Here is a 16,745-nt window from a genome sequence, read left to right as displayed (position 1 = left end):
TGCGGTGAGGGTAGGGCATGCCAGCGTGACGATGATGGTGCGAGTCGCGGAACGGAAGCCCAACTTGAACCATGGTCAGATAATGCGTTTTTCCAGTGACGGTTGGGTTGATGGTCGGATGAGCCGGGGAATGCGGGAAATGTGGGTAGTGGGAAATGGTTTATCACGACGATGGTGTTAGTATTGCTGTTGATGCTGCTGCTGCTGCTAACCGCTTATGTTCAATTAGTGTTCAAAACGGCGCAAATGGGCTATAATTAAGCGGTGAAATAGATGACCTATAAACAACAAAATTAAACCCGCTACCTGTGCGTCTGTGTAGGTGTGTTTTGTTTGAGGCCGTGTCATCCTATCCTCCCAGGTTAGAGAGCGTTCAAGTGCTGCGTAACACTGTAGGAAAGGGGACCACAATGAGGATCCTGTAATGAGATAGGCTGGTGGTGATTTACTGGTTCTCGTTTTGTGATGATTGGCACCAGGTTATATTAGAGGTTGGTGTCGGTTTTGTGGTGTTATGTGGCCTGGTCTGATTTGATTTGATTTGTGAAACAAACCCACTTGGTAGAATTTATCTACTTATGTGAGTTATTCGATTATGGGAAGTCGAAAAACCTGCTTATTTACAATGATTGTTAAGTTAACACTTTAAGCGCCGCGTTATATCAATTCATATGGCGGCTTTGCTCACCGCTCAGCTTTGTGTCTGATGCATAGTGATTCTCTTTAGAACCAAAGAAGGAGCAAAGAAAGCACGAGAACGACAGGTCCTACGCCGCTTAACAATAGAGTGAAAACAGTCGCATGAGAACCAATAACGACACTAAAAGTGTCTGGTTTGTTCTTATTCCCGTTAAAACTGAGCTGTACTACGTTTTTAGCATGTTAAAACATAGTTACAAAACCGATTTAAGTGTTAAGTGAAGTTAAGTTTAAAAATATCAACCACACTTTAATCAATATTTGCGAATGCAATATGAATGGTCATTTGTTTACATTTTTCAAGGCCGAAAATTTAAGTTTGACATTTTTTGAGTAATTTTGAAAGAAGTGTTGCAATGAAGTAATCGTCAAATTGCTGTGGAAAAGCTTAAACTTGACAAACCATAATTACACCTTAATGAATTGAATAACGTTAATATCTTAAGCTCCTTTGTGATAGCCTGTCTCGAAAGAATGAAAACTGTTTAAGCTTACATTGAAACACTGTCACAGCAACAAAAAGAGCAAAGTGCGAAATCCCACTGTTGCCTACCGCTCCACGAAATGTTACCCTCTTCATACGACTTCAAAAGCTTATTAAACCCAGCCGTTCGCCGTTGTCGGGACAATTATAGTTGCTGCCGATGTTAATTATTGTACCATACTGCATTATCATACGCTCCCCCCGCCCATGGGCGGTGCAGGAAAAAAGGCCATCCGAGGCAAATAAATATCCTCCATCTGCACTCCCCTATCTCCCTCCCCCATACCCACATACACTCATTCCAATTTTGCCGAACTGAAACATAACGAGTGAATTGATCAAACCTCAACAAGCCTGCCGCTGACAGGCTGAAGTGCCGGATGGGAACTGTTGTGCAGTGCCCCTAGGCTACTAGGCGCAGAAATATATCCCGCCCCTCTTGGGTGGGGTTGTCCGCCGAACCACACACAAGACCTGCATACGAAATATGTCGACTGCCCTTGCTCAAACATTAATGTATGCATGTGATTATTTTTCATTGTCCTGCTTATTATGCTGGATGCCCTCGAGCGTCACTGTACTGCTGCCGCCCACTGTCCTCCACCTTACAACGAACCCCTTGAGAAGGTTTCCCGCTCGATTCCCCCCGTTTCGCGTTGGTCGTCCGTTCGTAAGCTGACATCTCCGTGCTGTTCGGTGTAAAGTTTGGTTCGCGCTTTCGGTGGACCGCTCTGGTGGGACACTTCAAAAACACGTTAACCGCACTTTATTAATAAATAATTGTAGCCACCCGTACGAAACTGTAGCCACCCGCACGAAAACTACCCAACACATACCGCAACTACGGTTAAACACTCTTATGTCACCTACGGTACACGGTGGCTCTATTTATCATGCTACCCTTGTGCTATCCAAGCAAATGAAATTGAACAAAAAAAAACACACACACACACACTGTCACTTGAACAAGGGAAATGAGGCCGAACCTTGAAAAGCCATAAATTCTATTCCCGTTACATAAATCAATTAAAGTCATGTTAGGCTTCCCCAGGATTGCGTTTGCCCGGTTGGTTTCTTCATTTGCCGCAGTGTGTGTCGCTGTGAATTCTAACTGCAATTGATCCGGCTTATAATGGCAGCTGCTATTAGGAAGGTGGCCGGAGGCGAGAGGTTCTCTCGGTCAGCGTGACTAGAGCATTCCTTTGCGTGTGCAAGTGTGGTACTTGCCGCTCGGCTAATGGACAGCGGGCGTTTTTTGCTGCTGCTGCTGCTGCTGCTGCGGGTTTTCGTTCGTACAGTAGTTGTGAACCGAAAGTGACACAAAAAGTGTATGTATGGTGCACATACAGTCGTGCGTGTTACATTGAAAGAGATAGTTAGAAGTGTATTAAGCGGGAGGTATTATGGACGCTGGTGGCACCGTTTAATGGTTTAGGCAAACAATCACACTAGTGTTGTTTTTTTTTAGAGGAACGAGGTACGGTTTCATTGGGGTATTAGTTGTACGTTGAATCGGCTTATATTGCTGTTGTGATCGCTTAGTGCTATTAGCATGAACAAACAGCATTGCCAGTCGATTATATGTGTAATTATTATTTGAGTGAAACCGTCCATTGGTTGTATTTTCGATCATATTCGAGTAATTCAGGCTACCCGCCACGGAAAAGGTTACCCTTTGCCTTTGGTTTTGAGCCGGAAAATATGCAATTTGATCGTTAATTATCAAAAAATGTTTATAAAATATTAAAAATAAAACTGAAGGACTAAGACACAGGCTAACAGCATAAATTTGAGTAGAATAGTACTGCTATTTTGAGCATCAATTAAAAAATTAAAATCTAAGTTAAAAGAAGTACTACTTTATTAGTTATTAAAACTCACGGTAGGAAAATCTCTTTAAAAAGCTACCAAAAAGTAATCCATGGACTAAAATTCTTACGTTTGTGTTATGATACACCAACCAAGTTGCAAATTCATACCTTTGAAATGGGACCGATTTGAATTTTGCCATGTTGAGCGGCCCCCTAGCTCCTGCCACAACCACCAGCCATCACTTCCGTGTCGTATATTCTACCCTTAACACAGCCGGTACAAACAACCCAACCGTTCCCATCGGTCATAGGCCCTCTCTTCCTTTCGCTTCTCCCCACCTTCTCTCGTCGTAAAGCTTACGGCAGCCCAGCGCTTGAGACACACAAAAATTGTACCAATTCATTATTTCGGAAGCTGTTGTTCCATTAGTAAAATTGGTCAAACACAACTGGGAGGAAAATACACTGCTTCTGGGCCACCGGTCCCTTCCTTCCTCGCTTGGGCACTCCTTCACCATGCCGGCTTCCTTCCCAACCGGAAGGTAAACACTTCTCCAGGAGCACGCCACCCGCCCCGATTGCCGATGACGGCAAGAGACGACAACCGAAACGAATGTTGGGAAAAGTGTGAGTGTGCCTGTGTGTTGCTGCGCCTGTTTGTGTTGTTCGCAAGATTAACGGCCGAAAATGGAAGGGGGCAGGGAGGGGGGGGGGAAGGAATTGAAGATAATCAACGTTATCGCTCCGGTCGGTTTTAGGTTCTGCGTACCCGGGAACGCAATCCCGTGGAAATCTCCCGGGAAAGGGGTCGAAAGACGAACGAATAAATAGCTCCAACTAACGCGTAACGACATAATTTTTGGACGATGCCAGCGGAAACGGCACAGTACCGCGGGATAGATATTCACCGTAAAAATTGGGCCGCTTATGGAGCTGACTGCTGCCTGTGTGTCCCCTGCGCCGTGCAAGTGACAACAGTTTCCAGCTAGCGCACGTCGTGATGCGAAAAATAATTAAGCCAAATCGTTGCGCTGTCCCCGGCCTCAGCCCCGCCGCCAGGGTTGAGCTGGGCCGGTTTCGGTCCCGGCAAAATGAAACAAATGGCAAGCAAACCGGACGGGCACAATTTATGTTGTAAAATGAACGCAAAACGTGCACGTGATTTCTCTCGGTGCGGTAAAAATTTGCCTCACTCTACCCAAAAGCTTCGCTGGGACCGTGCGGGAAGCGAAGAGAAGCCCGAACCGGTTAGGAGAACGAGGGAACCAAAGTAACGGAGCGAAGGAAAAGAGAGAAAATAATTTACACTATTTCGTTCCTTTTTTGTGTTTTTATTTTTGTTTTCTTTCGAATTTCAGCCCGTAAAAATGCCTACAGCAAGGGTCTGCGCATTGTCCCAAGCAGCGGATGGAGACGCCCGGTAGCTCGTACGGTAGCACACGATGGAGGCGCCCAGAGGCTGCCGAAACGCGCCAAGAAATTTATGTTTCAATTTATTGCGTAACACGATTAGTGACTTTTGCACCTCACACCGAGTGCGGGCACGAGCAATGCTGCCAAGCGGAACGTGAGGACGGTTGTGGCACGAAATGAAAAGAATTCGTACTCCACTCCACGCGCCCGGCTCTGCTGCGAAATGCCAGCACAGCGTGGCAAAACGTGAGCCGAGATTATCAGATTACACGACAAACGACGATTGCTCCAGTGACAAATCAATCCGAAGCGGCGGCCCACCCTTCCCGGCTTGACGTTCAACCAGCGGGCAAAGCGTTAAGCTTTCATGGATTTCACAGGGATCTGCACCGTCCCGTCAGCACGGCCAATTGATGACCCGACTGGCTCAGCGTCTCGGGTCTTAATTTGCTGCTGGGCTGAGGGCGACGTATTCCGGGAGCCGTGGTAAGACACGCGTACCAGTCGAGACGCCGGAAGGTATTTAGTTTATTATGTAGATGGCCGATAAGGATTATCCGCTGCCGGGTACTTCAAACGGAATGAGGCAACATTGCCTGCTCTAGCCCGCTAACAAGGGTGGCTGTATTGAAACGCAGATGATTGAAAAGCCGTAAGCGCTTTGGGAGTAATGTTTGAGTTTGGTTCTCTACCGGCAGTGATTGAATCGCGAGCTTGAGCTGGTACAGTTTGAGGCTGGCATTACAGGGTTTCCCACGATTTATTGGTCAGTTCCCATGATTTTTTGGTGCGTTCCCACGATTTTTTGGTCGTATCCCATAGATTTTTGGTTCGTTCCCATAATTTATTGGTATTTTCCGATTGGATATCAATACAATTGGACCAAAAAATTCTGGGAAACGACCAAAAAATCGTGGGAACGCATCAACAAAATATGGGAACCCACCAAAAATTGATGGGAACCGACCAATAAATCGTGGGAAACCCTGTAAGCATGCAGGGCTGAATTTTAACTCAGACAAAAAGGTTTACTTCTTCAACTAGTTAACGATTTACTGCAGAAATCATGCAAAATAAATGACAAAAGTTTCATTAATGATTTTTTTTTAATTATTTTCTAATTAATTGCAAAACCAACCGAGTCTGTACAAAAAAAAACAGAACTTATATCTGGAAGCAAATTTTGCTACCATGGCAAAAAGGGGAAAAAACAAAACGCCGCCATTAGTTAGCAGCACATCGTTCAAATGGAATAACTTTATCGGCAGTCATTGTGGTCGGCACAGCCAATGCATCATGTGTACCACGGACGAGAGTGTTATTCGTTATTCTTCTGCCAGTTTTTTTTTTGTGAAGCTTCCAATACAATACGCAGAAATGGATTTTACATTTCGCTATATACTCTGCTCTGTTGAGAAGGAATTTTCAACAAACGAATGCCATTTCACAGCACGCAATGAAATGTATTAACAATTACCATAAAACTCCCTTCCGGTAAAAAGCATCATACGGGAAGAAGGCGAATGTTATTATCGCTCGCTGAAACATCAGCAGTTAAATAATTCAACAACCCTACAATAATACACTTTACAACAAATAAATCATACCAGCTCTGTTGTGTCTTACAAGCGCCCTGCGGATTAATATCCATCGCTCTTGCTCCTTACACTGCTTAAGCAATTGTGAATTGAAGAACCATTATCAAACTAAGCCCAATTCACCCTTTTATCGTGCCACTCTAGGTCCGGCAACCTTTAGCCGTTGTGCTCACAACCCACCAATCTTTGGCAATTGTTCACCTGGTTCACGAAATCAATGCTAAATGGGGGAACAAACACCAAGACGAACAGGCACGAGCACGAGCGAAACCGGGTGCGGGATGAAAATTCGTTAAATATTTACTTCACAACGAAACGGTTTTCGACCAAAAGTTCGACAGAAGAATGCCACTCGCCCACTGGCCGGACGGAGGGAGGTTTTTCTTTCATCCGCTTTCCTTTCATTTTTGGTTTTTGCTTCTGCGCCGCGTATTTTATGTTCGGTACAACAATCAAACCGAGCATGATTGTCTGAACTACTTGACATGCAGTGAATGCAGGGAAGGAGAGGGAAGAGGGAAGGAGAGGAAAGAGGGAAGGAGAGGGAAAGGTCGACACAATCGATTGAACTCATGCAGGAATGCTGAAAGTCAGTCAAATCATTCGCACAACAATGCACCGGCGGATCGGGAGCTGTGGTTCGTAAACCGTGGCCACCGGAGCATAATTCATTGCCATTGTTGATCCGCCATACAATGCTCGACAGCGTGTTTCATGTCCGTGTCGTTCGTTTTTTTTTTTTCTTTTCTATTCGATTACAGCCCCTTCCCACGCTGCTGCCTTCTAAGGGGCAGTTCGGTGGCAGTCGCTGTAGGGGGGGGGTAATTGTTTTACGATTTGATGATGATTAATTGTAGATCGGTTTCGTGCGCCAAAGACGATGGCAAAAGGTCCTTTTTCCTGTCATCCATTCTCACGTCATCCTCGCTCCCGCTCCCCATAACCCTTGCGAAATGTTCAAAAGTTGCCTCCATCCGGGGCTCGCCCGCTTTCACTTACTCGCTTCCACAAAATTTCTTCATCCGCTTCTTCTACGGAGCACCAAAATGGGCGAGAAGGCACTCGGACCACGGCGCCAGTGGACAGTGCTGGGGAAAAGTTTGTTGCCTCAAATTTCAAGCAACTGCGAAGGGCGACCAACCGCATTGCTCTGATAAAAAAAAAGCGGAAAGCGACCCTTACCAAATTCGCCCGAAATTTTGTCCAAAACAGCAACAGCAAATCCGGGCGCTACCGCCCCAGAATGGAAATCCCCGGCATCCTGGGGAAAGTTAAGCGATAGCCAGCAGGAAAAAAAGGGTGCTTTGCCCTTGTATTGGTTTGCTAGACTTTCGTGGCACTTTCGGTAAAACGGGCTGGCGAGAGATGGCCGAGTCGGGGCGCCGAGGGAGACGGTTCTCAAAAGATGACCATGTCACCGGAGCACCGGAGCGCATTTCTAAATTTGCCATCAAAAACTTTGCCCCCCCCCCCTCTCCCCTGCGCCTTGCCATCAATCTGTACATCCGCGTGCGCGGGACGTTTGGATGATCTTCCGTGCCAACCGAGACCGGGTACTTTACGCACAGTTTGGCTTTTTTTCTGTCTGTGCTGCGGAAGCCAACCGAAAGGGGCCAACTGTGTGTGTATTTGTGTGTGTGCTGTGAGAAGAAAATTTCCATCTAAAGCTAAAGCGAAACGAGTTTATTGTTTGCCGAACCGATGCCGCAAAACATCCAGGGCCAATGAGCTTCAGCTGCAGTGGGCGTCGTTGGAAAACAGAAAACGAGCTCAAAAGTAGACAACAACAACCGGCGACAGGTACACGGGAACAAAAGAGAACAACAAACACCAAAAAAAAGACGACAAACCCGGCCAGCACCATAAATTAAAACTAATTGTTTCACGCTGCTTTCGCACACCGGTCGGGCTGCGGCTGCGGGCGGCGCTTATTCGGGCAGGAAGGTGCTCGTTAGACGGTTTGCTGCGGCACTACCACCATTACACGGTGGGGTAACTCTTTTACAGTTTAATGTAACATCTCACCCCCCCCGGACCCGGGACCACAGTTCAAGCTTTGCTGAACCGGTGGTGCGAGGTGTTGTAGCGCGTTGCGAGATGAAGCTAATAAATTACGCTAGAATGTAATGTTGGTTAATTAATATTATACAAGATGCACTAGTTCACACACACACACACACACACACACACACACACACTCAAACACACACTTACACAACAATGTGGTTGGTACATCATTTCCGGAGGAAAAAAAACAAGGTAACGAGTTTGAAGAAAAGTAGAATTTGCGTCAAACATTACTGTTCAAGCACATTCACTTTTGATGAGTGCACTTTTGGAGTTTTTTTTTTTCGAGGAAGTGTGGTCTTTTCATTATGCTGGAATAGTTAAGCGAAGCGAAATATGATACTACACCTCGTATAAACGTTGCTTGATGCTTTTTTTTAATTTGTTTCTTACTAACTGTAGGTTGCTACGGCCTACTCCGTCGTGTGGACTGTATTTCGTGGGAGCAGAACTCCCGAGCAAAAGCCTTTAAAAAGGCTGGCACCTCGAAGGAAAACTCCGCTTCACTAACTACGGAATTTCCTACCGCGGTCTTGCCACTCTTATAGAAAATCGAATTTCTCTAAAAGAGCAATGCTCATCAAAAAGTTGAAGAGAGAACTTAGTAATTAATACTGGAATTCTAACTTGATTTATTGGTGATTTCTGGGGGTTCTTATCAGGAGCCGACGTGCTCCGTTAGCGATACATACATTTTCCTGTTTAAATCCTGTTAAGTTGGCTATATCCCTGGATTCTTTGGGATTGAACTGGTCTAAATGGGAATTCTGTCTAATGGGAAAATACATGTAATGCGTGTTGCCTATGCATAGGCGTTGTTAATTCTTTGCCTAACTCGCGGGTGTGTTCTGCCTATCTCAAAATCCAACATTCTGCCACCTTAAAATTGAACAATTTTAATAATTTCTAATTGATAGGCAAAACACACAACCTAACTAGTGGCCTAGTGATGTTCATTTTTGTACTTGTGCGCAACGTTGCTACTCTAATCTTTCCATCTTTTCCTGGATGGACTTCCGTGACGCGTGCCAATGGCCATGTCGTTGGTGGCATATTGTCCTCTTTGATCAATACTAACGTACCTGGTTTAATCTCTTGTCCTTCGCTTATCCATTTCGAACGCGGCTGAAGCTGTTGAAGGTATTCCCTGGACCATCTTGTCCAAAAATGGCGTTTTAGCTGTTGTATGAGGCGCCAGTGAGTAAGTCTGTTTTCAGGAACGGTCGTCGTTTCGGCGTCTGGAACCTTCTGCAGATGTGACCCAACCAAAAAATGGCCTGGGGTAAGGGCTGTTGCGTCGGATGGATCCTCCGTCATCGGGGTGAGAGGACGAGAATTCAAGCAACACTCGATCTCAGCCAATAACGTCGTCATATCTTCAAAAGATAGAGTGGTGTTTCCCAGAACTCGAACCAGGTGGTGCTTCATCGAGCGCACAGCTGCCTCCCAAATCCCGCCAAAATGAGGCGCGCGTGGTGGTATAAATTTCCAGATGATCTGCCTTTCCAGCGTCCAACTCTGCATGCCTTGTTGGTGTTCAGGTGTTCGCAGAAGTCTGTACAGCTCATTCAGCTGATTGTTGGCTCCTTTGAAGTTCGTTGCATTGTCCGAATGCAACTCCTCGGGAAGTCCGCGACGAGCGACGAAACGGCGTAATGCTGATAAAAACGCCTCTGTGGTGAGATCCGACACGAGCTCAATGTGAATAGCTCGTGTTATGAAGCAAACGAATATTGCTACATAAGCCTTTGTAGCAGCGGCCCTTCGATGTGGTCCCTTGACGAATACTGGACCACAATAATCAATCCCAGTGATTGAAAAGGGTCGACGAGGTGTCACTCTGCTTGATGGTAGATCTGCCATTAGCGTCTCTGAAGATGAAGGTTTCGCTCGGAAACAGGTGATGCAGTGATGATATACACGTCGGGCTATGTTCCTGCCACCAATGATCCAATATCGTTGGCGACTGTTGCTCAGCATCAGTTGTGGCCCCGCATGGAGTCGAGTTTTGTGAAAGTGGTCCATTAATAACTCCGCCAGTGGATGGTTGTTGGGAACCAAAATCGGATGCTTGGTGTCTTCTAGTAGAGGTGCATTGGATAGACGTCCTCCAACGCGAATGATGCCGTTTGCTCCTAGCTGCGGATGCAGCCATTTCAGCTTTGATGATGAAGGTATCGGCTTGTTATGTTGAAGAGCCTTTATTTCATGCTCAAATTGGTCCTGCTGTGCCAGCCGACACAATACTTCCTCAGCCTCCCGTAGGTCTTGGGTTGTAAGTCCAATACCCGCGTACTGTCGACGCTTGAAGCGCCTGTTGAAGTATTGCACCCAATATGCCACAATCCTTCGAAGCCTGGAGAATGATGAGTATAGCGTAAAGATGCGATGTGGTGGTTTTTCTGTAACTGGACAAGCTACTGTGGTGACTCGCTGCTCTGCTGCTGCTGCTTCACATGATGATGGTAATGGTGATTCAGGCCACTGGTCCTCGGGTAGACAAATCCAGGAAGGACCCTGCCACCATAGCGGATTGTCTAGAAGGTCCTTGCTCAAGCAACCACGCGATGCTAAGTCCGCTGGATTGTCGACTCCGGGGATGTGCCGCCAAACACTTCCTTGGGTCAAGTGTTGCACTTGGGAGACGCGATTGGCGACGAATGGTTTCCAGCAATTTGGCGATGCTCGTAACCAATGAACTACGGTCATGGAATCCGTCCAGAAAGTTGCAGGAGACGAGAGCTTGACCGCTAATCTGACCCGATCATAGAGCAAGCTGGCCAATTGTGCAGCGCACAATTCCATTCGAGCAATGGAGTGTTTGCTATTTATCGGTGTCACCTTAGTTTTTGACGCGTACAGTTGCATCGTGATGTTCCCTTTGTCATCTCGGCTTCTGATGTAGCAGCATGCGCCATATCCCTTTTCCGATGCATCGCAGAAAAAATGGAACTGGCTTGATGTCGAATCGGGCCTGATGGCTACACGAGGAATGTGTAGATTTTGTAAATGTATCAACTGGTTGTGGAAGTTGATTCATTCTCCTTGTAGATGATGTGGCAACTCGTCATCCCATCCCCAGGGCTGTTGCTGCTCCGTTTGTAGGGTCCAGATGCGTTGGAGGAACTGCTTGGCCATGGCTTTTACGGGATCGACGATGCCCAAAGGATCATAGATCCTGGCGATGCACGATAGCACCTTTCTCTTGGTGATTGCCCCAATCACGTATGGGGTGTTGATTTTAAACTGCAACGTGTCAGATGCTGGGTCCCAAATCAAACCGAGGGTGGCGAGAAGTCCCTTCGATCCACTGGTAGCATAAAGGCTGGATGCTAATTTCTCCTGGTTCACGTTCTGAAGTACTGATGGGTCGCTGGACGCCCACTTCCGCAGCTCGAATCCTGCACTAGCGTAGAGTTGCTCAGTTTGCAGCTGCAGCATCTGCGCCGCTTCAGATGATTGCCCGCCGGAAACGAAGTCATCTACGTAGAAGTCACAGGAACGTTCTGCGGCGACTGGAAACTCTCCTCCATGGTCCGCTACGATTTGTTGCAACGAACGCACTGCCAGGAATGGAGCGGATGCTGTCCCATATGTTACCGTGTTGAGCTCGTACTCCTGAATCGGATCGTTGGGTGAACTTCGCCAAATGATGCGTTGCAGTGATCGGTCCTTTGGATGAATCCAAACCTGCCGGTACATTTTGGTGACGTCAGCGGTAAGGGCGACTGGTTGAGTTCGGAACCGCAGCAAAATAGAAGTGGCATCTTGTTGAATTGTCGGTCCGACCATTAGTGTGTCGTTCAAAGACACACCCGTTGAAGATTTGCTCGATGCGTCAAACACCACTCGACACTTCGTCGTGGTGCTGTCGGTTTTGAAGACCGGATGATGTGGTAGATAAAACGATTCATCGTTCTTTGAAGAAGCTGCCACCTTGCTCATATGGCCTAAGCGAAGGTACTCTTCCATGAAGTCCACATAGGCACGTTGGGTGTCGGGTTCTCGTTGAAGTCGACGTTCTATCGCTAGGAACCGTCGAAGTGCGATAGTCTTTGAATCGCCCAGCTTGCCAATCATTTCTGGCTTGCGTGGAAGCTGAACCATGTACCTGCCATCCTCTTCTCGTGTGGTGGTTGCAGTGTAGTGATCCTCACAGGCTCGTTCTTCGATGCTCCAGCTCGGTGTGTTGCTCAGGTCTTCGATGGCGAAAAACTGCTTCATCAGGTTGTCCAACTCGTTCGTGTGTGTTGCCACCGCACACATTACTGGAGACATGGGTTCGGTGATGGTAGCACTGCCACTGACTACCCAACCAAATTCAGTTTCCTGAATGGTTGGCATGTTGTCACTCAGGGAGAGTCGTCCGGTCCTCAGGATCTCGAAGAAGTGTGTTGCTCCCAAGATGATGTCAATGGTTCCTGGCCGATTGAAGGATGGATCAGCCAAGATGCAGGTTTCAGGTATCTTCCAATGGCTGACATCAATCGGTTGAGTTGGTATGTCTGCTGACAGCTTCGGTAGCACAAGCAACTCCAATGATGCAGTATAGCTCGAGCATCGAGAATGGATGGTGGTTTCGATGGAATGTCGCACATTCGATCTTGTACTGCCACCAATACCTGATAGCGGAAGATTGATTAGCTTCCGCGGCAATTCCAGGAACTGTGCCAATCTGCCGGTGATGAAGTTGGATTGAGCTCCGCTATCCAAGAGAGCTCTTGCTGGATGGCTAACTCCGGCACGATCGGTGATGTTGAGCACTACTGTTGACAATAGCACTGTGGATGGCACTGCTGTCGTCAATGAAGTCATCGATGCCCCGATGAATGTTGGTTGAGCTGCATCGACTGGAAGCTGATGAGATGTTGCAGCGGCGTCTGGAGGCTGAAGAGATGGTGCTGCTGGAAGCTGCTCCCCATGAAGTAGATGATGATGACGTTTCTTGCAGATACGGCACGTCCATTTCGATCGGCACTGCGAAACCGGGTGTCCAGCGCTGAGGCAATTGAAACAGCGTTTCAATGACTGTACTTTACTTTTCCTCTGCACTACGGACATCGCGATGAAGGTTGGACAGTTCTGAAGAGTATGATGCTGCTGGCACAGAACACACGATGGATTGGCAGCTGTGGTGGAGGTGAAAGCTTTGGTGCTTGTTGATTTCCGTGACGTCTCTGGCGTGCAGCTTTCGAGCACCTCACATTGACGATTGATGAAATCGAGAGTTTTGAAGAGATCCGGAAACTCTCCATGTTCCAACGAACTCTCCCATGCTTTCCTTGTGTCAGCGTCCATACATGAGCTGAGAAGATGTGTGATGATGAGGTTGCTGGTACTGTCGATAGTCTGCTTCATAAACACTAAGCCATCCACATGACTCTTGCACGTCTCCGCTAGCTTCCGCAGGTCCTTTGCAGATTCTCGGGGTGCATGCTTCAGCTGAAGCAATCCTGCGATGTGCTTGTCGACAATCAGCCGAGGATTCTCAAAACGCCTCTCCAAGACGTCCCAAGCCGCCTGGAAGTTGTTGCCATTCAGAATGGACGTGTTCAGGATGCCAGCTGCTTTCCCTTGCAGCGCTTTGTTGAGATGGTGAAGTTTTACTGCATCCGAGTCATTAGTCCGCTTCATGATGTCTAAGAACATGGCCTTGAACGTTGGCCAGTGTTCGTATAGACCATCAAAAGTCGGCATTGGGATGTTGAGATGATGCTGAATGGAGACCGATGATGATGCAACTTCAGGAGGTGTTGTAGCTGACGATGGCTTTTTGTCGATTACGACCAACCTTGCTGCCTTAGAAGCATATAGTGAGTGGAATGCTTCGTCTTTTGCCAAATCTTCGTCTACGTCATCTGGCAATTCTTCGAGGATTAAATCCATGACATGGCTCTGCACCGCTTTCAGTTCTTCCAGCATACCTCGTTGGACTTGAGATATGCTGTCGTCTTTCTGTTCGGTGTTTATGTTTGCCAGCTTGCGGAATAAGCCTTTGTGTTTGGCGCGTAGACTTTGGATGTACTTTGAAGAGTTTGGCTGCGACGCTTCACGTCTTTCTTGACCATTGGTTTGTGCCATTTCGATGCCTTCCTGCTCTTCGATGATTTGCTGGTCTTCTTCTTCTACAGGAGGTGCACGTGAGACTGACATTTGGCAAGTCTAATCTCCACGTATTGACGATGATCGCTGTTGTTTTTGATGTACTTGAAGTAGGACCAACCTGCCTGGGTGTCCGTCGAGGATGGGACCAACCCGCCTGGGTGTCCGTCAAAGATGAAATCAACCAGCCCGGTTGTCCGCTGAAGATGCAACCCTTGTTGCCGAAGAATGCAATCCGTCCGATTGCCGAGGATGGGACCAACCCGCCCGGTTGTCCGTCGAAGATGCAACCCTTGTTGCCGAAGAATGCAATCCGTCCGATTGCCGAGGATGGGACCAACCTGCCCGGTTGTCCGCTGAAGGTGCAACCCTTGTTGCCGAAGAATGCAATCCGTCCGATTGCCGAGGATGGGACCAACCCGCCCGGTTGTCCGTCGAAGATGCAACCCTTGTTGTCGAAGATGCAATCCGTCCGATTGCCGAGGATGGGACCAACCCGCCCGGTTGTCCATCGAAGATGCAACCCTTGTTGCCGAAGATGCAATCCGTCCGATTGCCGAGGATGGGACCAACCCGCCCGGTTGTCCGTCGAAGATGCAACCCTTGTTGCCGAAGATGCAATCCGTCCGATTGCCGAGGATGGGACCAACCCGCTCGGTTGTCCGCTGAAGATGCAACCCTTGTTGCCGAAGATGCAATCCGTCCGATTACCAAGGATGAACGCTTCTGGTTGCGTAATCCGGTTCGAAGGACCAAAATGTAGGTTGCTACGGCCTACTCCGTCGTGTGGACTGTATTTCGTGGGAGCAGAACTCCCGAGCAAAAGCCTTTAAAAAGGCTGGCACCTCGAAGGAAAACTCCGCTTCACTAACTACGGAATTTCCTACCGCGGTCTTGCCACTCTTATAGAAAGTCGAATTTCTCTAAAAGAGCAATGCTCATCAAAAAGTTGAAGAGAGAACTTAGTAATTAATACTGGAATTCTAACTTGATTTATTGGTGATTTCTGGGGGGTTCTTATCAGGAGCCGACGTGCTCCGTTAGCGATACATACATTTTCCTGTTTAAATCCTGTTAAGTTGGCTATATCCCTGGATTCTTTGGGATTGAACTGGTCTAAATGGGAATTCTGTCTAATGGGAAAATACATGTAATGCGTGTTGCCTATGCATAGGCGTTGTTAATTCTTTGCCTAACTCGCGGGTGTGTTCTGCCTATCTCAAAATCCAACACTAACTACTAATGCCTGCTGCTGATCAAAGACTTGCATTTATGCGTTATCCTTTTACCATAAAAAAAACAATATTAAACAATAATCAATTAAGACAATAAAATACATATTTATAGCTAGCAAACTGGCACTACGGTCAAAGCCATTAACAGTTTCGTGCTTGTTGAAACGACTCAGCTCGATCTCTTTCTTCTCCGATTCTCGTGCGACTACGTTATTTTTTCTACTCAATATTAAAAGTTTTTTCGTTAGGTTTAAGTTAGGTTAGAATAAATTAGATTAAACGTAGGTTAAGTTGAACTAATAAATTGTAATTATATATTAAAACTCAATGCTGAGAGTAATATTAAACGAGCCCATTTTTAAGCTTTAATTTCTCTACAAATTGCGAGAGGTGTAGAATTTATGTATTCAAGCTACTCGTTACGTTTTCAGATTGAATTTGTTCTATGATTTTGTCGAAAAGATACCAAAATTAAGAAAATAAAATTATTAGCTGTTTATACCAAAATGCTCTTTAAAACGTTAAAGATAAGTCAGTACATAACTCAAACAAAAACGTAATAAACATAGAAGACATCTTCCGCTTCTTCTTCTATTTGGCGTAACGTCCTACGCGGACATGCCAGCCTATACAGGCTTTCGAAACATAATTCATTACCATTGTAGCTGGATAGTCAATTATCGCTACGGGGGGACGGTCTATTCTAGGTTTGAAACCATGACGGGCACGTTATTGAGTCGTTCGCGTTGACGACTGTACCACGGGACCGCCCCTCTAGTGGACATCTAGACTTCAAAGTAAAGTTCAGCATCAAGCTATCCAGCAGTATGTCTAGCATTTTATTTAATGGATACAAACACTTTTAGTTACCGATCCGTACGACGGGCCAAAAGCATGCAAAACTTTTCAAAAGATATTATTTTAATAATAAATAATTTACAAACAAACTGCACCCAAAACTTCATCCAACTATTTAAGTAAAAAGCAAACATATTTATGTTTCACTGCTCTGTGTCCCCAAACTGAGCGCCCGGACGACCAATCAAACTCCTCAACCCGATGGCAACGGCTCTATGGCTCAAGCAAACCCACTTTGATGCTACTTTCCGCTGTGCAAAAGCTTTAGCAAAAATTGCTTCCGCGCAGAAAATGACTTGGCTCGTGCAATCGGGCAGCTCGGCAGCCCGCCCGCTCCTGTCACTGTCTGTCTTTCAATGATTTGTTTTAATAAGAAAACGAGTTAAATTTGATTAAAAACTTTCACACCGCTCTTCTGCCGTTTGCTGCGCCACGGCAATTCGACGCCGGCGAGCATTGTGCAGTGTAATCTTTATTT

General features: G+C 46.6%; 1 protein-coding gene across 1 annotated transcript; it reads right to left on the bottom strand.

Moving 5' to 3' along the window:
* Window positions 1–11,108: 11,108 nt before the first annotated feature.
* Window positions 11,109–14,225, bottom strand: LOC121590278. Its single transcript, XM_041909779.1, has one exon. The coding sequence runs from the start codon at window positions 14,223–14,225 to the stop codon at window positions 11,109–11,111; it is 3,117 nt and encodes a 1,038-aa protein (XP_041765713.1).
* Window positions 14,226–16,745: the final 2,520 nt, after the last annotated feature.

This window comes from Anopheles merus, chromosome 2R, assembly GCF_017562075.2.
Source record: "Anopheles merus strain MAF chromosome 2R, AmerM5.1, whole genome shotgun sequence".
Lineage (NCBI taxonomy): Eukaryota > Metazoa > Arthropoda > Insecta > Diptera > Culicidae > Anopheles > Anopheles merus.
Note: the sequence above shows the minus strand (reverse complement) of the source record. Positions and strands in the feature narration are given on the sequence as shown.